The sequence below is a fragment of the Nomia melanderi genome, chromosome 8 (assembly GCF_051020985.1).
Source record: "Nomia melanderi isolate GNS246 chromosome 8, iyNomMela1, whole genome shotgun sequence".
NCBI lineage: Eukaryota > Metazoa > Arthropoda > Insecta > Hymenoptera > Halictidae > Nomia > Nomia melanderi.
In genome coordinates this window covers 10,297,372-10,324,638 of record NC_135006.1, presented here as the reverse complement: position 1 = coordinate 10,324,638, position 27,267 = coordinate 10,297,372, and the positions used below count along the sequence as shown (strand labels likewise).

At 33.7% G+C, this 27,267-nt stretch overlaps 1 protein-coding gene across 5 annotated transcripts in view; it reads right to left on the bottom strand.

Annotated features, from left to right (window-relative positions):
- Positions 1 to 729: 729 nt before the first annotated feature.
- Positions 730 to 27,267, bottom strand: part of LOC116427504 (E3 ubiquitin-protein ligase Rnf220) — a 272,759-nt gene continuing 246,221 nt past the window's right edge. For 3 of the 5 annotated variants that reach the window (XM_076369661.1, XM_076369659.1, XM_076369660.1), the window contains exons 5-10: positions 11,564 to 11,835; positions 9,887 to 10,154; positions 8,017 to 8,477; positions 5,414 to 5,488; positions 819 to 4,860; positions 731 to 745 (exon numbers count right to left, since the gene is read on the bottom strand). In XM_076369661.1, coding sequence (XP_076225776.1) covers positions 4,789 to 4,860; positions 5,414 to 5,488; positions 8,017 to 8,477; positions 9,887 to 10,154; positions 11,564 to 11,835 — 1,148 coding nt within the window. In that variant the 3' untranslated portion in view covers positions 731 to 745; positions 819 to 4,788. Of the gene's footprint in view, positions 746 to 818; positions 4,861 to 5,413; positions 5,489 to 8,016; positions 8,478 to 9,886; positions 10,155 to 11,563; positions 11,836 to 27,267 lie in introns of all 5 variants that reach the window. The other 2 variants (XM_076369658.1, XM_076369662.1) reach the window with 1 other exon arrangement.

The window sequence follows — 27,267 nt, the reverse complement described above, 5'->3', positions numbered from 1 at the left end:
ACTACGGTTTTTGCTTCTGGAAGATTGTCTTGCGTGCTCATAGTCAATTTTCCACGTGATCAATGAGTCGGACGGGTTTAGTGTGTACTAAATAAAGGTTTTTATTACTTACGTTAATCAGGACCTTTATTGTAAATTGTAGCATAATATGCCTTTACTCTTACATTCACTACATATTTAGTCAAAGATAGGGCAGGAAAGTAGAATAAATAATGTTGTCTAAAGATTTTTGTAAAATATATTATACTGAAACTAGTGTTATTAATACACTTCTCCACTCATACAGTAGAAACACTGAAAAACAGACATTATTTTATATTGTCATTCTTAAAAATCAAAAATTAAGTAACTCGTTGCAAAATATAACTATTCCAAATGTTTAATCTACTTCTTAATTGAATCGTACTCTCTTGTATTACACTGGGAACGTAATGAGGCACTTTAAAATTTTTATTATACTCTTGTGTAGTAAAAATAATCGAAAATGTACATTTCTATATAGTCTATTCTATTTATTTATTTATTTGCACGATTATACATATGTGCAACTCAAACATGTAATTAAAGATATGCATAAAATGTAACATATAATCATTTTTTAAACTTGTACGCAACGAAAGTTTCATGAATCAAAATAAATTACTATATTTAATTATTTCTATTATCATTATAGTGTATAAAGTTGTCATCCAAGAATGAAGCCACAATATATTGCTAAAATCCTATTATCCCAAAATCCTAAATGCTAAAATGGAAATTTCATTCAAATGAACCCACAACACGGTAACTCTAAGAGTCTAAAAAAAAATGTTACATACCTTGAATTTCCTTCATCTGAATACTTCCTGGATTGCGTGTAGACCACAACACCAATACTTCCCCGCCGACAGAGTCTCTGAACGAAAGGATGGCAACACGCAGAAAAAGAAATAATTTTTGGTAGACATTTGCTTTACATTCCATGATGATTTTATTTCGGTTACAGAACAACGCTCACATCAGGCAGTTGATTTTTCCGTTCTCTTGTTTCAGCTCGTGTATTTACAAGAACGTCCCCGACGTGCGCTAAGGGACGATTAGTCGATCTAAGATTTCCGAACGCGCGGGGGGGAAAGGGACAGAGAGAGAGAGAGAAAGAGAGAGGGTGAAAAAGTGGTAGAGGGGAAGAAAGAGAGGGGCAGAGAGGGTGGGAAGAGAGAGAGAGAGACAGGGAGAGAGACGGTCTCGCGTTAGAGCTTAGCGCAAGGAATGTTCGCGGAGAATCCGTTTCGTCCCTTTCCCCCACGGCAATCCGACAGATTCAAGATGCTTATTTAATCCTAAGACGAGAGAGTATTGATAACGCAAAAATGCATCTGGATAGTACGTGTTACGGACAACAAGTTGCAAGAATCGTTTCGATATGCACGGAAAACCGGCGCGACGCAATGTTGGAAATCGGAATCGGATCGAACGGATCCTAAAATCCCTTGAATGATCGGATGGAAATGATTTCCGTGCGTATCATTTCTATCGACGAACGACGACCGCGAACACCGAAATCTGATAAATCCACTTTCAACGTAGCCGATTTCCGCGGCAGATTCAACGAACGGCTGCTGCTCGACTCGAGTGTCCTTCCAGGCGCGTTGTCGTCGAACAAACGAACAGACAGCATCGCCGAAAGGATTGCAAATCGGATAACAATCGCGACAAATGAAGATTACAAACGAATTGGTCCTCCTTATTTAACCCTTTCTCCTATAATATCGAGCCAGACTGGTGATCAAGATTTCCAATCGAATCCGGTAAATCTAAATGCCGTTTATATATTTCTTGTGCGAGCGAGGTATCGCTTGGCTGTTATCGATCTTTGATTTTTAAAGTAAACGTACATAGAATGAGCGTCAAATTCTTTTCTCTTTCTGCTGAAGTATTAATTGTTATTATTAATCAATTAGTTTAATAGAAAAGTAGTTTTAACGGATAAAGTAGTTCTATTAAGTATAGCTGTGAGAGAAATCATAGGACAATTTCTTTTCTTTTACTACTAAATTATTAATCGTTATCAGTAATGAATTGTTGGTTTGGTAGAAAAGTAGTTTTACTGGATAAAGTAGTTTTATTAAGTACAGTTGTGAAGGAAATCATAGGACAAGGGGTTAATGCCATTCTCTTTTTCCTTTCATCCCGTTTTTTAGGTACCATTTTCATCAGCGATCTGGTTCACCTAACTAAAACAACGTTTGTCTCGATTCTTAAGTAATTATGTACATAAAAACGATGAAGAGTAAACGTAATTTGCGTGATTGATTCTAACAAAAACCGAGAGATTCGTTATCGAGAGGGAATTATCTATCGTTTGTCATGATTCTGTTTGAACGGATTCAGTGTTATCGTGTTATTCGTTCACGATCTTCCTGTATCATACTAGTTTACTTATGAACCTCGTTTCTAATTGGAATCTCTCTAGAAACGAATTTCACGAAATGAAAAAGACTCGCTCTCCGTGCGAGAATTTTCGGTCGAACTCGATTTATAATGCGTAATGCGCGATACACAATAAGTGTACACAGAATTCACTATTAAAATCGTAATTAATACACTTGCCTACTGCTCGTTTTATCTTCCGTGTAAAAATTAGGATCATTACGAACTATGTAAGAAAAAATAACGAATTCTAAAAATAAAATGCATATGTTCCGCGTAATGATCGTTCATGTGATAAAATGGATTAATTCCGTGATACTTTTCGGTTCCGCTGCATCACGAAACATCGCGAACAGAAGTTTCTAAAATATTCATTAAATAGAACGGTACCGAACGTTTGGTCACGATTTACAAATTAACAAATACACGTGCGAAAACAGTGTTGAAACGAGCGATAAAAATGATTACTACGACGGTTCGTTTTCGAATAAATCGAAGATGAAGATTCTTTGACTATGTATGCAATCAAGCACCATTTAACTCGTGTGTCTGTCCATTATAGATTACCTCCACTTGCGTTCGCATTTCTAAATGCTGAAGTGGGTATTATGTTTTTGTTTTCTTTTCTTCTTAATCGTTAAATACACTGACAGTCGAAGGACAGCGAAGATGAGAGAACACCACCAATACCGATGTTTACTGCAAGTAGAAATAACGAATAATCAACAGACGTTGTACTATCCGATGATATAGAACTGATTTCTTTTAAAACGAATCCCTGTACCAGAAAGTGTCATAATACATGATATTTATGTAGCATCACCTGATCTTGAATAATATATTATTCATTCGAGGACATTCCGTATACGCGTACAAGCATTTCCACGTCGAACGTGACGGATTCCAGACCTAAACGTTTAACGAGAAAAAAATACTAAAGAAACTGTGAAATTCGACGAAACAGCGAATTCAAGGTAGATGGTAGTTTCTTAAAGTCACACTGAAAATTTCAGGTACGCGCGAATACTCCTCGATTCGTGTCCGATTCGATGTCATGTCTGAAATTTGACTACACTGAAGGCAATCGGCGCTCTAGAAATCCTTTTATTACGAAGGATTGCCGAAAAGAACGTATTTGCTACAGAATACGTAGAAAGTACAGTGTTCCCCCTGTAAGGTCGCGCTTTCGCGACTTCCGTAGTATCCGAATTCTATTCCTGTGTCACCTTTCACATAGATACGCTGCATAACTTGCCCCACTTTATCGTTCGCGAGATTATGATCTTCCCTGCATGCGCTCAGCGAGACCTTATGGAGGGTAAACGCGTAGTTCAAGTCTGATTCGCGAATTGAACGAGTGAAACAGCATGATCACGTGTTGATAAAATGAGACAAAATATGTCGCGTGTTTGTTCGATCAAACATATTTATTATTTATACCGTAACGTCTCGTTCACTCGAATGTCTACTCTCAGGCGAGAAGCGACAATGATTCGCTTCTCTAACACGTTGACTGCCATAGTCACCGATGACCGGAGCTTCCATATTACTTGAAAACAATTAACAAGAAGGAAACCGATGTTGAATCGAATTATTTAGTAACATAAGTAACCAAATAATAGTGTAACTTACGAACTACGATACCAAATCATTAATAATTAATTCTAATACCGTCTACCTTTATTACAAAGTAATATTATACAAAACGCGCAATATTCTCGTGGCGGTCAACGTGTTAACGGTGTCTCCTCATAACTACTCCGTAAAGTTTCGCTGAACTACTCGAACCGCACGACCTTACGGGGGGAAAAGTGTGCAACGATTTGAAAACCGCACATACCTATATATGTGCACAAGAAATGATTCGATGGAATTACAATGAAATGATAGAAATACTGATTTCGTAAACATTGTAACCGTTCTCATGCTGTCAGACGATTCTCAACTCTAATATATAATTACCCTGTTAAATAATATACATTCATCGGTGATTAGGGGAAGGTGCTCCGTTTGCTAATAATAATACACGATAGTTACGTGACTATTATACGTAATTGGGTAACGAGCTTAGCCGCCAGTATACTTACAAAATACGGAGAAACGAATGGAATTGTCAATTTACTGGATGAAAATCGTACACCGCCCGAGAAGAACTAAAGGAAGCTACGATCGAGACGTTATTCACGCGCGCCGTTTACGCTTAGCTTTTACCGTATAATGCTACATTACGTAACAGTGCATGGTAAGTCTAAAAGAGTTAATTTAACGTGACGCATAAATATATACAATTATATACAGGTATTCGGGCGTTTAGAACGCGTCGAGTTTTTTACGAACAACGTCTGGTTTAACGATGTCTTGTTTGGCACAAAACCTCCTTCACATGTAGATACGCCGTAAATCTGAAGGCGATGTTATCATGTTGCATTGCGGACAGAGCTTTTTCGCACCCTGCAAAAAAATATCGAGATTTCGGATTTCCTCTATTTTCCCTGTATTGGTATAGAAGAATATTTATGTATTTGGTATTGTGCCTGACAACTCTGCGTCACACGGTATATATCGTTTGTAATATACAGTATGATCCACCGAACTTGACGACTTGAAGTTGTTTATAAATTGAGGACCTCGCGGCAATGTATCATCGATAGTGATCATACATTTCTGTATTGAATTTATTACAAAAGCGACGATTGATTCTAAAGAACTTTTCATCGTTATTTATGCGTAAATCCTCGAGTATAATAGGAAGAAATAGGCTAATTTTGTTTTGTGATTTGCCTCATTTTTAAAAGATTATAAGGCTTGGTTTGAACGCTTTTAATTAACGATCACTGTTGTACTGGCAAAATTAATACCTACGAATTGGTGAATGTACGTATGAAGCAAGAATTGCATGATCCGAAGTAGCAATATGAATTATTCGTTTCTTTTTCTATATACTGTATATATAAAATAGTTTCGAAAACTACTTTTATTTCTGTTTTAATATGATAGAACTTACCAGTGTGTGTAACCAACATTGCTCACAATGTACATGCCAGCAGCAAACAGAAGTTACAGGTTTCTTATATTGTTCCTGTAAACAGAGGTGAAATAATAAATTGATTAAGGTTTGTTAAAAAAAGGAGCATACAAAGATTCATATTTAGAAAAGACAAAAACTATTAAAAAAGTAATCGATAGTAAATATTGTTGCATTGTGGAAATCACAAATCATATTCATTCCCGAAAATTGTATAAATCGTGATTTTCGAATATATAAATAATGTTTCGACCAATTCATTGAATGCCATTTTTTCAAATGGTAATGTTTCATGACTAGATTGTACCACGAATCAATGGCAGGAAGTAGCTATTGTACATAAAGTATCTGAATATCATTCTGCATATCGTATTGTCGAACGAATATATAATAAATGTTCAAAAATTCTTTAAAAAATTTGTTAATATACGCAGCAATACAAAGGAATGAAAATATGTAAATGTGTAAATCGCTGAAAATTTGCCAGCATACGATCGATTGTTATTATTAAAAGATGGATCAATTTATAATACTTTTATCTTTCATCAAGGTGTCTGTAAGATTTAAAACATGCAAATTCTTGAATCGTCGTTAAGTCTTGTTAATGCGTTACAAACGTTTATTCGAAAACAAGATACAAAAGAACAGGTTGACATTAATGTGTATCTTACGAAGCAAGATAAGATATGACATTACTTATAGAATGATTTAATAACATAGGTTATTTTTCCATATAATTATCAATGTTCACCTTTCTGTTATGCTTAATTTCTGATATCCGAAGTACTAAATAAAAAATAAAATTCCGTAGAAACGTTCTTTATAGAACGTGTTTTTGTGCGCACTCTTGATCACTACCAACACTAGATCTGCGAGCTCTTATTACACAGTTTATTCTATCGTTCCTATGAAAATTGATGTTCGTTCGTATAGATTTTGGAAATTGGAAGTTCAAAGTTCGGCGATTAGTGTACCTTTTCGTGTATTTCATGATTTTTTGACGTAAACATTTACCAAATAATATTTAGAAAATCCAATATGCTTCAAATTGACGCGTTCCGTAAACCTAGTGTCAAGGTAACGAATTTCACCCCGTTCCTCGATACGTGAAGGGAACAACAGTGGGAGAGGGTGCAAAAGTCGGTGAGTTTTTCAAGAAAAGCGCAAGTCTGGCAACGGTTTTCTTTTAACACATTCACACCGGCGCTGTAATATCCACTATTTCCCATTTGGCGGCTGAATTCTCAAAATTCATAAAAATATTGAAATGATCAATAAGTAAATTAATTTTCAACTATATGGCAATGTTTTCTAATTACCAAACCATTTGACGAGCCACATATTTGATGCTACACAGCGTCTAATGAGCCATCAATGGTACAAACTGTCTAATGTGATATCTTACTGTAAGCCACCGGTGGTACACGCCGGGGTGAACGTGTTAAAAATGAAGAGGGACAAAGGGACTCTTCCACTCACAACGCTCGGCTTTCGATTATTCGCGCAGCGTTAATAACCATCTGAGTGCTGAGGAGTGCTATAGCGCTCTTCTTGTGTTGTGCCAAAATTGCGGAGAGCGCGGAGGCGCTTCTGTTTATCAGTATCAATTATAATTTTCTTACTATGTTTTTCAAGAAATAAATCAAAGTAAATTTATTTGAATAAATGTTATTTTTTGATATTTTTTTTTGTAATAACACAATATTTGTGATCTCATTAGATAAGTACTCTTATTAATTTGTTTGCATACACACCCAATCACTTCCGCATTTTTGGTAAATCTTCACAAAAGTTGTTTAGCATCCAAACGGTTAAAGAACAGAAGTAAGACCGAATGCGATGAAGTGAGATATAACGATAGAAAACAAAATTTTCTACAGTGCCGTCTCACTCCGTTATATTCGGTCTTGTTTTCGTCTTTCGTTATTGCCGCGCGCCAATAACGACCATGCGTTCAAGGTCGAGGTGACCCTAGCATCCTGAGTGGAAGAGTCCTCTTGCTTCTATGCACTTTTAAACCCAAGGTCGCCTTGGCTAACGCTCAGAAGAAAATGCGATTAACACGTTCGCTACCAGCGTCACACAGTTGTGACGGCCGTAATCCTATATTTTTTATAATGAAAATGAAATTAATGTTATAGATATTGTTATTAGAAATTATAAACTACGACATTATATTTAGGAATTCAATGACTCGTCTCTGTTTCATTTTTCTAATATTTTGTTTAGAAGATTTATTGGATTGAAGAAAATATTACAATTGAGGAGACCGTCACCGAAACAAGCGCTGGTAGCGAACCTCTTAAGCCCCTTTGTTGAAATTTTCCGATTTTTCTCGATTTTAATGAAACAAATAATATCCTTTTCAGTTAGTGAAGGATTTTCTCGTTTCTTTTTCTAAGTCAGAAAGCCTTTCTTCTTATAGCTTCTGAATACGTTGTGTAACAATTTCAGAAGCGATTACGGTTAATTTTCTCAATTTCTCTTTTCTGGACTTTACCGCATTGGCACCTGAGCGACTCGTGCGATCGACCGTTTCATTTTGTTTCGCGGCGGAACAGCTTGAAATAGCAATCACTCACCATACAAATGAGACACTTGAACGGTTGACCGCGCATTTCCGCCTCGAGTTCCCGGATTCTTCCTCTGAGTGCCTCGATGACCGGCGTGTCCCCGTCTCTTCTGGGCGAAGACGCTATGCCCTCGCCTTGCTCGCTCTGACCCAGAGGTGTCATCGTTCCTGGTTCAGGCTTCACCTCGACCATCCCCTGACCCACTTGTTCGGGCGTCTGCGACGGGTGTATCGAATTCGGCGCGTTCGGCGAGATCACGGCTTCCCGTAGGGCGTCTCTCTCCTTTTGCTCCCTCGGCGTCCCGTCCATACGCGGCGCGACCACGTCGGCCTCGGAATACTGAGATGGCCCGAACTCGGCGACATCGTCACCGTCGACCACGAGATCAACGTCTTCGTCGTCCTGTTGATTCGAACCAGCGTTTCCGCCGGCTGATGAACGGTTGCTGGATGATGTCGCCAGACCTGCAGCTGAGGACATTCAAAGGAGAAGGGAAACATAAAATTAACCCTTTGCACTCGAGAGGTGACTCTCAGTCACCACTCGATTTGATACAGAAAAATTATAAAGTCTTATACGTAGTATCGTAGGTTTAAGACAGTGGGACAGCGAGTGTTCTAAGGGTCACAAAAGAGAAAAGGGACTGATGGAGACCAGGCGCAAGGGTTGGTGGGTTTTTTCCGGAGGATGTGTGTTTGAGAATTTGTTGGAGGTGCGAGTAAGAAGAATGCTTGTGGGGGAGAGAATGGTTTTCAAGTGCGGATGATGAGAGATTTTGGGAGAGATGCGTTGACTTGAGAAGAGAAAAGATCTGTACACTCCGAGCTATATCGTTTCTATTTATTTGTATTTTATTCGATTATCTATTCCTGTGTTCTTTTAAAGTAAAACATATTTAAAATACCATTAATACCACATATATATATATATAATATTAAGCTTTGTATAATGCATCAATACGTGGAATATTGAAATAAAATAACTTTCTTTCTTAATTTATATATGTTTTCTCATGAATAAGTTTCAGAGAAGATCGTCTGTATTCTATCAGAAAGTGTTGCATATTTCTAGTGAAAAACTTTCGAGTGCAAAGGGTTAACCCTTTCCATTCGAGAAGCGAATGACTCGGTCGTCATTGTTTTTATTACTTTATTACATTATTCTTGATATATTATCGCAGCAAAATTGTAAAATTTTTAATCCAATATTAAATGTTGAGTAAAGTATTAACATTTCGAACAGAGAAATAAAGCAGTTCTGTTCCTTAATTTATGGAAGATTTTTGGTTATGTAAGTTTCAAATAGTACTGTCAATATTTTGTCAGATTATTATATTTAAGGAAATAGTGAGTATATAAATTAAAGCATGAAGTGAATTACGACAATAATGTATATATAATAAATTTAAAAATATTTCTCTTGTTGTCAAGATAAAAGAGTATTAAACTTGACGTTTTTTCATTAACTCCCAAATTAATTTCTACTAGTAATCAGTTAACCCACTCACGTAGCAAGAGATTGCCAATTTGATACAATCTTGGTTGTATTTGAAATGTATCGTAATATAAAGCAAAATAAATTGAAAGTACAAATGAAATCACACATTTGATGCTAACACTGAATGGGTTACTACAAGATTTGTCATTGTTATAAAAGAATAAGGAATATTGTATAGAATGCCTACAATTCTCATGACAATGAACGTGTTAATAAATGGTATTCTTTCCATTTTAATGCAACTTTCACCGTTAATTTCGATTACAATATATTATTATGTCATCTGATCGTGTGGGTATTATATTATTACCAACAAAGGATTACATTAAAATATATGAAAATGTTGTAGATATTATATGACAAAATCTGTTCGACCACATACCAGAAAATCCTCCAACTAGCATCGATGTGGCTCTCACTCTTCTCTGTCCAGCCCACTCGTATTCCTCGAAAGTTTCGGCATCGCCTTCTACGTCAACCTCCTCATCGTCCAGAGTATGCTGCCCAGCAGGATTGCCATTATTGTGTTTGCTTAAACATCTTTCGACGTGTTGATTCAGTTCTTCGGGCGAGCCGGATAACCTTTCGTTGCAAACAGGACATGACGGTTCATCTGCTTTTCTCTTCCGATTCTTTACGCGGATTCTAGCCTGAAAGCATTGCATATTTAAAAAAGCTACATTTCGTGTACTTACAAACTTATGTAGATCAATTGAAAACGTAATTATATTCACGATTTATAAATATTAACTTTTCTCTCAGTTTCATAATAGTGAAACGCATATTGATAATAATTGTTAGTTATTAAGACATGAAGTTGAACAATTTTGAAAGATGCATTTCTTCTGAACAAAGTACTGCAATTATTCTAATAGTTTACCTACCAGCGGTCTTTTGAAAACCAATAATTAAAAGCTTAGGATTTTTCAAATGATTTGCCAATAGTAATAATAATTACGATTATAAACCATATATCTGAAATAATATACTTCAATAATCTCTTTTTGGATCATTATTCAAAAGTTTGAGCGTAATTGAACCTATACTAGATTTGAAATATTCAAATTCCCAGTTCAATTCCAGTCACTTATTTTACTTCTTATTAGTTAATAATTTATATTGAGCAAAATCATAGTTTTATACTTCTTCTGAATACTTCTATTATAGCAGACTTCTGAGAGCAATAAAATAGGAAAACAGATTGCGTCGATGAACAAATATATATATATATGTATTGTATGTATTGTATGTATTCGTACACACGAGTAATTTGTAATACGTAAATAATTTTACAAAAAAAAAAACAATGATCACATATAGATCTATTTTTATTGTCGTTATATGTATGTAACCTTCTAAGAGGTACTTTTGTTTCTACAAGAAATTAATTTCAGAACGCTGTAAACTCCACATTGCAAATCTCGAAGGAATATATTATATCGAACTTAATATTATTTTCTTCATTTCTTATTTCTTTTTACATTCCTACATTCCTGCCATTGCTTTGACACTCTGATGGTCGTGCACTTTCGTGTAAAATCGATGACATTCCTTAAATTGAAACTTAATAAAACCATCGCTATTTCAACTACAAAAGACTATATTTCTTAAGTTTTATTATTAAGAAATATTACTATTCTAAAATACATTTATTTCATATAGTTATCAATGATTACACTTTAGAACAAACAAAGACATAGGATACGTCTAAAATTTCTCTGTCCTTTTCAATAAATTATTAACCCTCCGCACTCCAAAGATTTTCACTAGAAATATTTCGACATTTTCTGATGAGATGAAGACGATATTTTGTAAAACCAACTCGACGAGAAATTCACGTGAATTTACGGACAAAGCAACTTTACGTCAATATTTCTCAGATTGATGCATTATACGAAGTATAATATTAAATATCAAACTTTATAGCTTCACTGTAGGAAATCAAGTGGTGACTGAGAGTCACCTCCCGAGTGCAAAGGGTTAAGGAAAAAGGTTTATTCGATTTGGCCAATGAGCAGCTCAATAACTATCGCAGAGCAGTGTACGCGTGTCTATTTACCTGCCTATTCGCTTTAATCCTCTTGTAAGTTTCCCATCTCCCATGAGGTGTTCCGTCAACAGCCGATGGGGTATGGAGCATCGGTCCATGGGGATGATCCGGCGGATGTCCGGGGGGTAAATTCGATCTCGAAGCTCGCGACCGCGAGGACGCCGACGATATTTTGTAAAGCCGGTCGAGTTCTTGAGCAAAGTGTTGCTCCAGTTCCTGCGGCCTCACGGTGACCCCGCAAGCTGGACAGCAGGACGGATCCGACGGGAACTTCTTTTTACCTGCAACACAACGAAGTTGCCGCTTATTATTGCTCGAAGAATCAACTTAAAATTATCTGTTCAGTCGTTTGCAATTTAAATTTCCATGGTAACACCTTGACTGATAGATCATTTACATGTATATGAGTAACACGACTTTTTTCTTCTTCAGACATAAAGATTAATCTTTATTACGATACACCGAACGAACAGAACCTTTGTTGCTGTTTGTGGGACGTAAGGAGGTTGAAAGATTAATTGCCGCGATAAACCTTCATTTCTCACTTTCAGTTTTGTTGAACAGTTGCCTTGATTTTCTGTGGCCTTTAGGCACGTAGAGACGACAATCATCGTGTTGTTTTAAATATTAATTTGTCTTATTTTTCAAGTTCACTATAATTTGTTGCCTTGACATACAATGAATTATAAAAGAGCTAAATATTGCGTAGTATGAAAGAAATTTAATCGAATGTATCGTTTAATTACGATAGATTGATAGTAAATAATTACGTTTGACGTTAAAAAAGTAATCGAGTTATTTTCCAATATGTACATTGTTAATATTATTTTATATAAATCAACTTACATATTTTTGTACGCGAATATCTGTAGTCATTAATATTTTTAATAGAATATTGCTTGAATAAACGTGGTCCATGGTAACCGTCAAGGGTGACATTATTCGTAACGTTTCACAAATAAGAATTAACAAACATTTGTTTCATCGTTAGTCGGTGTACCCATATACTTTTAACGAAAAGTGTATTACGTTAATTGCAAATGAAAGCCACAAAACAGAAGCGATTGTCACGGGTCATGAGGTTTCAAACAGCGCTCGTTTGCCCGGAATTTATTACCCTCATGAAAGCTAAAAGAAAAGGGAGAAGATTTTATTCTTACAACCTGTTAGTAACCTACGTTCACACTGAACTTCTTGTATTTATTTGTGGTATTTACGTAGGAAAATCTTGGTGAATTTTATAATATAATTTTATAAACAATGCATGCAGAAATGTTTTACGTATTACAACGTTTAAAGTAAGATCGAAAACGAAATAATATGTTTCCATTGAAAAGTTACTGCATAAAATGATGCCGGTAATTATTAATACCTTTTCATTGATTATTCTTTACACTGAAGCCAATTCATTGATTATAATTAATACATTAATGCAATCTATCAAAGCATTCATTGTCTTTTGGTAATATTTGATTCATAATGTACCTAAAGAATATTTAGTATTCAATTGAAAAATATTAAAGATCCCATTCGTTCTTCTTAAAATATCGGCAATACAATAAATCTCTATGAACTGCTATGGCAATAGAATTTTCCCCTGTTTAATTTCCTCTACACGTTTTTATCATTTTCACTAGTATATTTATTTATAAAATATCACTATATTTGCCAGTAACTGCATGAACATCCTGTATAAAATACAGATATTCAGTATGGAAACATTAAATCATGCTCATTTTAAATGCATTCAAATGTAATAATGATTGCTCCCGGAGATAGGTCGGGCAGATATAAAATGTTATATATGGGGAGTCAAATAATTTTCGACATAGGATTGCAGTATTTTATGAAGTAAGCTTTCCGTTTTCATATCATAAATGTTAATGGAAATGAATATACCAAAACGCACGCTCCTCGGTTGAGTCTTAGTTTCTACATAAATTTAACTTAACACTCCGCGGGAAGTGACGAAAGGATAAAATTAGTATTTTAAGAGTATCGCAACTTATATTTAAGAACTAGATCAATACGTGAATTGTAGAAGGTTAGTAGTTCATGTTCCTTCATTTTTTCCTTTTTTCATTTTATTTGATCACGATCGTATTTTTTTCCGTGTGATACGTACGATTAATATCTTCGTTTCGGAAGAAACATTCGCAAAATGAAACTTATAAGAAGATGTTAAGTTCGAGAAATATTTAATTAGCGTTAATGAATATTTGAACGATATTCCATTAAAGAGTGAATCCTATTTCCACGCGTATATTCGTAAACTATCCGATATACTTCTACTGTTCACATTAACTGATACCAATACATCAAAAATTTCAACATCACTGTTTTGTTAATACATTTACTTTTCGTATCGATAACCATAAATGACTCTAATCAACTTTTTCGTCAATAAAACGTATTAATGAGTTTTCTAATACTTTAAAGCTATTATTATTAAAAATACTTATTCATTGTGTAGAATAAAACATTGCAATTTTAGTTATATGTAACACTGGGCTTTTCTATGTTCCTCTGCATGCGGATGTGCTGAAATAAATTGGTGCACGCCATTAATAAAACTTTCGATCTGTAAACGTACAGTTTAAAATTGGGAAAAATTATTACTTATATCACGCTATTTATACTTTTTATTATTAATGTTATTATTTCAATAATTATTATTACTGATAATAATTAATGTACTATTAATTATTAACTCTAGAAAATAAAATAAACTCCTAAATTCTTTGAACAATGTAGATATAAAATTTTCAATGTGTGTAGAAAATTAACCAAGGCATAGGAAAACATAAAAATGTCGAAAAACAGATTGCAATTTTTATCTTTAGACAAAGGTTCTAATTCTGACATATCTATTTTCTGAACTTTTTAAGTAACATTGCAGAATTGACTCTTTTCATCAAAAGATATTGTTCGCTTTTATGAAATGCAGTTTCAATTGTGAATGCGTCATTGCCGAATCGGAATTCCGAGCGGGATCCTGTTACCATTTACTTCATTTCTTCGTCTTCAAATTCACCGTTTGGTGTCATCTAACTACGTATCAGTTCATTCACCGTCAAATGCTAACAGAAGATATGGAATACTTTCGTTCCGCTTCAATAAAGACTCGGTATTCGAATTTCTTTCAGAAGTATGGCGTCTAAAATCTAAAGTTTTATACCATCATGCGGAACACCATAAAATCAATTAACATGTACGACACCGAAATCTATGAGTCACAATTTTAAACAAAAACTGAAATGCTCCTATCCTAGTAACATACGAATTTTATCGCTTTACATTCTTACTATAACTTTCGATATACGTATAAACTCTTAGAGAACTAAAATGAATATCTATAAAATCGATAAATATTACGTATTTTAGCTGAAAATCGTTTATTTCGTTTCATTTGATACTTTCTTTATTGGTTATGTAATAATCCTTCAATAATCAACAAAAGTAATTGTGATAATGAACGAACAATGCAGCTTAAGCTCATCAGCTTAATCTTATCATTAATGAAATATAATTAAGCTCCATTTCGTTATATCGTAACCACTGAAGGCCCTATTAACACTTTGATGGCTACGCATTCACTGTAAGTTCCTTTATGAACCGCCGCGTAATCTCACTGTTTGTTATTGATGTTTCTCGCACAATCATTCGTAGAATAATTATATTTATTAAAAGAACCATCAAATTCATCGCTTGGGCTGCGTAATGCGATTAAAGTTATATTATGCAGCTACAATTATATTTAAAGTGAACATCATAACTGACTGAAATAGATATTGTACAAATTATTGATTCAAGTTCTGTGTTGGAAATCATTCGCCACTTCACACTCGTTTTTAGAATTTCGTATTGAAAGTTGCTTGGATATAAATACCACAAAATGAGGAATCAGATCTAAGTCAACAAAATTAAAGTTAATATACCTCCTAGATTTTTCGACATATATAGGTTAATACACTTTTATACAGGACATACAACTGCGTTGATTATTACATAAAAAAGCACATGATTCCATTTTTAAAAATGAAAGTGACCTCTAGGTTATTTTATTGTTAGATTTCAAAATCCTCACAACTCTACCAGTGACAACAAAATTACTTCTGCCACGTATATAGCTTAAACTATATTGAACAACTATTTGGGTTGAAAACGCTTATATCAGTTTCGGTTCTTGAAACAGTTACGAAGAATCAAATGAAAGTCGTAACAGTGATTTTTAGAATCTTTTCAATTCCTGATTTTCTAGGTATAAGACAGAAAAAGTATACCCTTTTACAAACTTGTCGCAGATTCTTATTAGAAGAACATAAGCGAGCAAGAGTTATTTTGTCCAGGTATGAAAATCCGACCCCTAATAATTCCCACGCTCGGATAACACTACAATCTCAGCTGAAATACCAGGTGCTTTTATACAATCTGACACACTACTTTGTATACTGCATGAATTTTCTATGATAAGGGAGAAAGAATACACCCTTTCATAAACTTGTCACAGATTCTTAATAGGAGAACATAAGCGAACAAGAGTTCTTATGTCCAGGTATATGAAAATTCGGTCCTTAATAATTCCTACGGTCTGATTAGTGTGATCCGTTTGGTGTGATCCAACACCCATAGTGTTTCTCGTAAAAAGTAAATTATTTCAATTTATTATTTTACAACTGGTATATTTCCTTAGATAATCCGATGCAATACTGTATGAATTTTCTATGTCTAAGGGATGAAGAATACACCCTTTTCCATCCTTGTCACAGATTCTTACTGGAAGAACATAACAGTGCAAGAGTTCTTTTTCCAGGTACACGAAAACTCTCAGGCTTCAATGTCCCTTTACAATCGGATAGAATACTAGGTATATAACTGTACTGTGACTCAACACCTGTATTCTCTACTCGAAAAAATAAATTACTTCACACACGTAAATACACGCGTGATAGAAATATACGTGAGCACGTACACCCGACCCTCGGTTTACGCAGGACTTCTTTTACGCTAGTCTCCTTTTACACGGTAAATTACAGCACGATCTTAATTTACGCGATATGAATTTATTAACACCGAATAAAATATACTTCTGTTCTCTGAAATGTCGTTATTTTCCTTTCTTTTCTTTGACTATGTGAAATAAATATGTATTTCCAAATCATATAAGGTGGAGTGGGGTAAGTGCACCCCAGTTTTTAGTAAGTTTGACTTTCAACCCATATATCTTTAATTTGTTTTATAATACTTTAACATTCATTGAAATCAACGAATACTTGAATTAATACGCTTTAATTAACATTGACAAAAACGCCAATTTCAGTTGTATATTTTAATTTTTTAAGAAAATCGTAAAAAATCCAACAACTGTGCGCTTTCCCCGAAAATAGGGCATGTGCACAACCGACCATTAAAACCGATATGCTACGAGGCAAGAGTATAACTATTGATATGTTTGCTATAAAATACTTTTTACCGCATTCAGATATGTTGTTTCGTAGCATATTTCGTAAGTAGACGAGCTCCTTACGTGTGGTGCTTTCGAACTGGTTGGCATAAATCGGGGATTCCCCTCATTAATTGGGCGACATTTACGTGGATAGGATGGTATTAACTTTCAGTAGATTACTACATATTAGATATTGCAATTTCTCTCATATTATATTAATAAGAGCCTGTTTATGCACTTACCCCACTCCGCCTTACCAGCTTTTTTTTCCAATACATTGTTCCGTTGTTTTCCTTACCACGCGCGTACACGTTTATACGGAGACACACGGAACAGGGATAATTTCCTTATCTAGTTTCCTCTTCGCCCGACATTAGCTAGTCATCGGTTCCCCCGGGTGCCTTCATCGTTTCCTCCTCGCGAGATTCCTCGCCTCCTTGTCGAAAGCTGAACCGTTCCTCTTTTTCCCCTTTCAATTAAACGCGCTCGCAAATTTATGTCCGCGCCGCACCGTTCCCCGCACTCGATATTCCGTTTTCCTTTCTTTATTGAAACGGACACCTTCTGCTCCCTTTATAGGTATTACGAACGGCTTCGATTGAAAATAATCGCGATGCAAAATACCGGTAAACACGCTCGCTCCTTCGTTTCATAATTTGGCGAGGACGGCTCGCGTTCTATTGCAACGCGACGATTCCCCGCGGCGCGTTCAGCCCAGTGGAATATTTGAATGAGAATGCGTCTATGCCGCGTCCTACGATCGTAAATACGACTATTTACAGTTTACACTGTACCGAACGAGTTTTTTATTATTGAACTCGTATGGAAATACAATCGGGGAAATTTGGTAAATGTATATTCACTTATTGCACCGATTTTTCGGGGGAAACAGCTATTCTTTGGTAGAACATTACTTTCCAGCCGTTTAATGAAAGCTTCATGTTACTTTGTGAGTTTAATATTGTTTAATATTATTTAATAAGGAGAGTATACATTTTTATGAATCATACACATTCGATTTCAAAATATTGTCATTTCAGTTAGCGTGAATGTAGATTTAGAGATTAGTAATGTAAATCTTTTTTATTCGTTATTTTCTTGCATTATTACACAGTAAATAAGAATTTCAATATTCAATATAGATATAAATAAATTTCTTTAGATATTGCGTCTTTTTAATACCTTTTCGTGTGTTAACTTTCGATAGTGTATATTTTATAATTTTGCGATTTATAAATTTATTTCCAGAATCCTTATCTTGGAAGAGAGAATTTTGAAGAATTTCCATTGAAGTAAAATAATACTCTTGCTTGAGAGTGTTAAGTCATTCTTTTTGTAGCTCTACGTTCTTTCTGTTAATTTCTTCATTTCTATATTACACTTTTATATTTTCTGTTTCTGTCGACGCAAACATCAAGTTTCATCACTCTTTTTCACTTGACCCGATTAAATGACAATGCTGCTCCCTTCTCTGCCACAATGCTTGGTTTCCACTGAGACCATAATCGTGCTATGATTTACATTTTAGAACCAGCACGAAGGACAGAGCAGCTGTTTATATTTAATTAAAAAAAATGGCGACCGTCAAGAAGCGAAATAAGATTTTCTTGAGTAAGCTAGGGAGCAGGTACTGTATATTTAAAACTTGAATCTGCTAAAGTTAGAGTACCGTTCAAGAATATTTGTCTCAGTTTAAATATTCGAAGAATAGAATGTTACAAATGTTGATAATTAAAACTCATTTCACACGATAAGTTTCGAAACGAAACTACAATGTGATAGTATTTAACAGAAAACACTTATTTAATAATTCTCATTTATACAATGATAGAATATAATTAAATTTTGATCAGTGATTCAAAAAATTATAGATATTTCTTGAATTAATTTCTTTAACACTGTTTCTGGAATTTAATTACTTATACTTTGTACTTTCTCTCATACGCTATTCTCCCTTTTAAGAGTCATAATCCTTACTGTAATTACAATAAATTATATTCTGATTACAATATTGTAATTATTATTTAATCAGAATAAATTGAGACTGGCAACTACTGTGTAAGTTACGTGCAATTGCAATAGTTGTATAACAAGAAGCGTGTCAATCTATTGTTTTGCGATCTCTTTAACACCGATGCTCTACAAAAACAAATTTATTATCACAATACAATTTAAGAGTAGACGTTGTAAAGAGAAAAAGTATAACCATAGTTATTATATAATATTTACAGAATATTCTTTATTACAATGGACGAGCAATATCGCTTTTAAAATATATGCACTTCTGTTCAGCTACTAAAACTTAAATTGATTTTTTTAAAAACCAAACGAGCTAAGGAAAAACTTTCTGAAAAATGTCTAACTCAAGAAAAGATAGGGTGACCTTACATCTTAGAATTAATACTATTTCGTAAGACATTTTTTATGTTGCTTTCATGCAAAAATGTGAAAAGGCATAATTACTGAAACAGAAAACGGAAAATTTAATCACTCGTTAGCTGAAAAGTTTCAATTATAATTTGTGTGCTGTTTTGGATGGTTTATGACGCCAATTTGGATTCCTCGCGCATAGGTCGCCATCTGAATGCCTCTCTGATTTAATGGAGAACATCACCGCAGATTCGAAGGGTGAGAGAACCGCATCGATATAGTTACGTTGAAAAGGGGTGAACACGAACTTCTTTTGGAATGGGTAATAGAAAAAAATTGAATTATTTTTAATACAATTAATTATTCAATGAAAATTGGCTATAATTTAAATTTTATTATTCATTAACAAATTAAAGAGTGGTTAAATTAATTATAAAAACAGAAATGTTTTGTTCACAAAATTTTCTAAAATCTAACAAATAAAAGTTAATTCTTCGCAGAACGAATAGTTTAACGATAATTACTAAAATTACCAAACTGCTTTCCATAGTACAAATATTCGGAAAACTAGAGACCGGTTAGTCAAATTAAAAAGAAAGATAGAAAGAAATTCAAATTAGATAAAATAAAACAAAATAAGATAAAATTCCGTATGCGTTGTAATTTTAATCTAAAAATTCCCTCGCTTGTATGAGTCAATAGGTTACGCTGTTGCGCGTGTGTCATTCGCTCTCAAATAGTTAATGTTCAATATTAATATCACATTATATTGGTTTCGTTTAATTGAAATATTAATAAAAATACATAGGGTAAAAAAAAAATGTTCGCAAAAAACAATAACTTTACGGCTTTTCAACCGTTTCAGTGCCATCCGCCATTTCCGCGTGCACGAAAAACGAAAGAAAAGAAAAAAGAATGTTTGGAATATAAATCGGCGATTTCAAGAAAAACTGTTATTTCAATTAGCTTAAACATAATCGCGGTACTTTCGATGGTTATTTCTGTCTAATGACAACGAGTTAAAATAATGGACAAATTTTCCACTTCGCGTTTAATGAAGGAACAAATTAATCACGCGAATTTTTTCCTTAACTTAATAAAACTCTTAATGGGAGCATTGGAACAGTCGTTACTTGTAAATTAATTCTGTTTACGCTACGAAAAGGTATTTTAAATTGTGTATTCAGGATACGTTGAAGGAAGAGCGAATTCCTGTATCATTGAAATATTATAAGCTACAGGTAATTAGCTGAGAGCTCCTATAGTATTTACGGCCATTTAATCCGGATAGAACAATTAGTACATATCGATGGTGCCAGGTTGGTGGTTACAGATGTAGCATGGGGAACTACCTATCACGTATAATCCGGTTTTAATTAAATAACGGAGTTTCTCTTTCCCAACACTTGCTCCAGAGCTCCCTTCCCCCTTCGTTACTTCCACAATAGAATCTCAGACTCTTGATGAGTATTGATGCAATAAACTGAGTCATGCATTTTCTCTTTTGCAAGGCAAGACACGAAGTATAAATCGTATTCAGAAAATAAAGGAAACGAGTGAAAAGAAAAACTTCTTCAGTTCACAGAGTATTCGAACTATAACAATTCTGTTGATTTATTGAATTCGTTTAATTGGAATTGTTTTGAACATGATATATTAATACAACTTAACACTAGATTTATGGACATTTCTTGTACGGTTTGTTCTATCGTTCTTAGAAAAACTGATGTTCATTCGTTTGGACCTTGGAAATTTGAGATTTAAACGTAGACAATTGGCATACATGTGACTGCATTAATATTGAATTTCCGAGCATTTACTTGTAATATACAAATTATAACAATAGATTATTTTCGGTTTCTTCAGACATTCGTTATAGTATTCAAGTGAAACTATTTATTTTCAAAATCATTCCAAATATTCGATACTTTTAAGACATCGCGAAAGACATTGCGAAAAAATCGAAACCAGTCATTTTGACTTGTACGGTAGTTCCAGTGTTAATCAAAGTCGACTAAAAGATATAGCAAATAATGTTTATAAAATTCGATATAAGTCAAATTGACACGTTCCATAAATCTAGTGTTAATGAGAAACTCGTTGCATGTGCATTTAATGAATTTTAAACAATGAACAATATGTAAGTTTTAAATAATGATAATCGAAAATAATAGAAAAATAACGAGGGGTTAGAATATTAAATTACATGTGTCGGTTTTTTGAATCAGAGAAAAAGCAAAGCTTAAGTCGGCGGCGTACGCTGTGAAGCATCTCGTTTGATGTTACGTGGCCAGAAAGGGTTGTCGGTGGTTTTGCACCGCGGCGTCACCATTACCAATTCCCTCAGGCATTTAGCCGCAACTGCTGGCACCTCAATGGGTTGGGTCACTGCCCCTAGACACGTCGCTACTATCAAACATCTTTTACCGTCTACAAACCACTGTTTTATTAATATGTCTAGCATAATTGTGTGCTACTTCGTATTGCATGTCACTTTTCTTTATTGTTAGTAACTTTATTTCTTATTAGTTTTCATTTATTTCTATCATTTATTAAATATATTTAATATATTTATTATATACATACTTCTAAACACAATTATATGTTTAATATTTTTGTTTGTATATTGTTTGTTATTAACGAAATATTTAATATTAACTTACGGACTTTTGATTTTTGACTGTGGCTGTAGAGCATTATTTGTAACATATAATACACGAGTGTACATTTAAACATTACTATTTGGAATATGGTTTCTTGCAGAATTATATATACTTTACGAAACATTATGATTAAAAGAGGTATGCGAATGCATTTAAATATGATATATTTTAAATAGAGGTATGCTATAATTGGATCCGTTTCTCTCACTCAATGGAAACGGTTTCCAGGTGTTACGGATCGTTTATATCATTCGTATAAAAGGATTATATGTTTTCGAAGTATTAAAGAATATTAAATGGTAGTTATTTAATTTCACATTTCTGCGCGTCTCCTAATTATATTAAAAGAGCACGTACCCGTAAAACTACGAATTTCATAATATCCAATATCTTTTTATTGCGGAACAAAATTAATTTGTTTGTTTCCATCGAATGATAACTTCTAATAAGGAAAATTGTCATTTTTACTGAGAGGTTTCTGAAAAACACTTCTAGTAGAAATTTATAAGTTTATGACTTTCTATATATAAATTTACTTTAAACCATAGAAATTAATAACAAGAAGAAGAATGTCCCATTTAACGATAGTTTTCCCATTTTAAACGACTCATTTGCAATGATTCTTAGCTAAATTCCTAAAACGCTTATGTTACAACTGAATAGTATAAATGGGAAGGATTTTATTTTATCAAACATTTGATACTATATTATGTAACGTTTATTTACAACAAAGTTAGATTATCTTTGTCCAAGAATAGAAAAAGAAAACCAACCTCAGTTACGTTACAATGTTATACCCTATGTGTACACGTTCTCATCGCATAAGTTGCAATAATTGCCTAAATTGCAGTGCTTCGGTACCCTTAAAGATTACAGGAACACCAACGTGTTGAAAGTGAGTGGACAATGAACGTAAAATGAAAGCAGCTCAAGTGTAATGACGTTTTCTTTGCGAGTGAATTATTAAAACGGTTGGTTCGTTCATTTTTGTATGGAGCAATAAAACGCTGAAATGGTAGTCAGACAAACCCGATAACTGCCAACACCTTTCATTTTACCTGGATGAAAGTGCACCTGCTACAGGAACGATTCCGACTTTAATCAACCACTTAATTATCTTAATAAATACCGAACAAGACACGAACCGGATATAGCTGTGTAAACACATTTCACGTCGAGAAAGCATAATGTACACATTACTTATATTAATGTAACTGACTACTACCTTGTGTCATGTGTGGTGTAATCAAAAATAATTAACAAGAGCATTCAGCGAAAAGTGGAACAAGGCTTGGAGCATCAGAAAAGTATCACGTCGTATCGATAAAATAATAGACAATGTCGACCTTAGAATAATTAAACTAATTTTCGGAGAAAAAGGATAGATTATATTTTTAAAATGAAAAATGGGATACACGAAAATTTATCACATCGAAATATCCAGCTCGATTCTGGTATATACTTCTACTTATTTTCGATTTTCAATATAACAGCGAAAAATTTAATTTCTTCATGAAAAACGATATACCATTACTGTCGATAACATTGGTTATTTATGTGAATCAATTTTGTAAATAATGTAGGAGAAAAATTGTAAAGATAGAAAGTGATGAATTAATCATACTTAACCTCCCTTTTAACAATGTTTAATAAAAACAAGAAATGTTTCCTGTGTTAGGAATTTTGTTTTATAAGAGGTTAAATTATTGAAGAACTATTTCAGAGAATATTATCATTTGTTTACAGAAAAGGAAAAAATTTCTATAATAAAATTATACAACAACAACAACAACAACCGCAACAACAACAACATATACATCCTGATACTAGTAACATATTATATCAACCAACATATTATATCACCTACAATAATAATTACCTAGTAAATAATAATAATAATAATGATACAATGAAGTCAAATAATATAGAAAACTCAGTTTCCTAAAATACACACTAAATATTAATATGCTTCACCTACTTTATTTTCTACAAATGCGTTCAAGAACGTTCAAGATACTCTAATTTTAATTTAAATTTGATACTGTCACCGTTTTAACTGGTTTTGCTTGAAATCGATACCCCTATCACCGACGATAGGCTATGCACGATATTTGCAAGCTTACCACGCTTAAATGTTGGCATAAGTTCAGTAGTTAAGGATACAAGGGTTTGAGGGGAGCTTCCGATTCCTTTACACGCTCAAGCTTCCCTAAGTGTAGACTTCCCGAAAGGGTCTCGTCTAAGGATATGCGACCCTTCATGCATACTGAATTTTCTGTATCTCCTAAATCGTGCTTTATTGACAATTTCTCAGACAAATGGTTTTCCATGTTCAACGAGGAATTATAGAATTTCTTTAGTACACATCATCAACGAGTCTCTTGTTATCTCTTTCATTTTTGTTAACATTTATGATCTTAGAGAAAGTTTGTTATACAATATATTCTTTAATGTAAAATGCAAGATGTTATGTAAATCTCCAATAAATGGAAAAAATATAATTTTAGTATTACAATTATAAGCATATTATTTAATGTAACATAAACGATATTATGTAAATCTTTAATATATGGTAAACATATAATTTTATTATTGTAATTATAACCATATTATTTAATATAAAATTCAAGGTGTTCCGTAAAACTTGAATACATGGTAAAAATATAATCATAGCTTATTCCATTTCTCGTGATAGTGTATTTTCGCACCTTATAAATATTCATTCATGTTTCTCGTGCATACGTATTCAATGTATTTTCAAATGTTTCTAATTGGAAGTATTTCTGGAATTAATTACTTTCGTACGTTTATAATCAGAATGGCCATTGCACAATAAGCAGGCAGCGGATGTATATGCCAATTACCATTTTACGGGCTAGTTTACTGAAATGAGGAATATGTAAAAATTTATATTATCTATTACGATTGATATATACGATATGCACATTAGACGTTGCTAAAAATTTCATTTTAACGTGTTTCTCATACATTTTCATACGCTATAAATCCGCAAATCCACGGCTTAATTACACTACTCGGAGAGAAGAAATGTTGTTAATAGACTGAGTACTTTAAATTGATTGAGCAAGAGACGATAAGTGAAAAATCTAAAATTGAGAACCAGTCTGATGGATGGATTGGGCAATTTATTTTTCAATGAAACGTAGAATAGTTTAGGAAAAAAAAAATGCGTGACGTAAATTACGACTGAACATATAAAAATATGAAACGTGACTAACAACGAAATTTTTCGCCACAGAAATTTGAAACAATTTGTGGATTTTCGTTGTGGTTAGAATATTTCTTAAAAAATGGCACTTCCTTTTAATACTTACGCAATTAATATTTTTTCTTTGCCTGTTCTTCTAAAAATGAATTGTAGCTTTATGAAGGAGGCATACATTCTGTAATCTTTTATGACGTGATTACGCCAGTGAACACACACTGGTGCATAGAAGTGTTCAAATGCCGGTGCACTTATGATTGAAACGAATATTAGTTGCACAATGTCGTAAATAGTTAGAAAATGTTAAATACATTTTATAGGAGGTATTAATATCCATAAAACATTGCTATATTCACCTAAAAGAGGAGATATTAACATTGATGTAGAATATTATTATTGAATTATGGTAGCCTATAAATGCACTTATCACTTTCATTTTAAGTAATCCATCAGGAAAATATTTAAAGTCAAAATTTCGATTCGAATACTTTTGTGGCCCCTGATTTGTTTACAAATTAAATAAAAGCTAATAACTGCAGTTTAAATTATACATTTAATCGTTGCATGCAGACGATAATTAGTATATACAATATTTTCAAAGTGTTCGCCACATTATTTTAACTCTCATCCATATAAATAATATTACATGCGTCAAATGTCGAACAAACAGAGCCAGTTTAATTAGAAATTAATAATTCTCGCAAGTATGTAAGAAAATAATAACACTTTTTACACTCTCTGGAAACATGAATATACATTAGAACAATCTGTTCAATTCTTTGCTCACAATTTCTCAAGGTCATCTTTCAGAAATTACTAAAATACGAGACGATAAGTAAAAATTCGGAAAGCAACTTCACAAACATCACAAATAACGACAAAAATTACTGTATACACAATATTAACTTCATTTTGATATTTATGTTGATATCGCCAACAGAATGTTTGACAAAACATTGCGCCTAATAAACGCAAGAACGTCACGAAGTAAATGAACGCATGTTCTGTAAACGACATCGGACATTCAATACACGTATAAGTATCCAGCTGTAAAACGTAATTACAAGATTATCCCTCTGTTTTTGTTGTAATCTTCGCGTATAAAGTTTCTTATATCCTATGCCGTTCGCCTTAACGCTTCTTTCTGCAGTAACACGTCCTCTAAATAATAAATGTTTTATCTATTTGCTCCAGTCCCTTGTTCCGTGACGTAATCCCGACTCTCTCCCCCTCGACACATTCGTCCTCCCTTGTTACTTTGCTGTTCTTGTTCATTTTTCGGGAATTTAGCTTCCGTTCGTTTCTCTCGCGCACCGTCGTAAAGACGAATTCCACCCCGGTATGACACATAGTCTCTCGAGTGATGTTCGTGCATAAATCCGAGGAGTGCGGGACGGAAACATATTCCGCGAGAAAAGTCGAGGGGCACCTAATTTGCTTTTACAGCCTCGTGCGAGCCTCCTCGCTGATCAAAACACGTCGTACACGTGGATAAGCCGATCGAGGAAACTTAAACTGCACGAATACTTTGAGATTTACATGCGAAGTGGTGGAAATTTCGATATTTTTGGCTTGTTAGACCTTCTGAGTTCCACTTAAAAAGGATAATAATTTAATTGCGTTATTTGGAATTGACACTAGAACTATCGAGCATTTAATACCATTGCTGTGTAATTCCTATAAAAATTGTAACAATAGAATATTTTCAGTTTCTTCGGACATTTGTTATAGTGTTTAAGTGAAACTATTTATTTTCAAAATTACTTCGAATATTTAACACTTTTATGGTATCAATAATTGCCGCTGAATTGTTTGGATGTAGTTATTTATTTTTTGGCTTTAAATAAAATTGTTTGGAAATTGTAATATCCAAGATGACTGACGTTGAATAAAGTTGTGTATTAACGTAAGTAGGTTGATAATAGTGGAATGCAAAGGTTGCGATGGCAAATAATTAACAACTGTCCCGACTTATCTTTGTTGCAAAAGAATAAGTGTTACGTAGAAC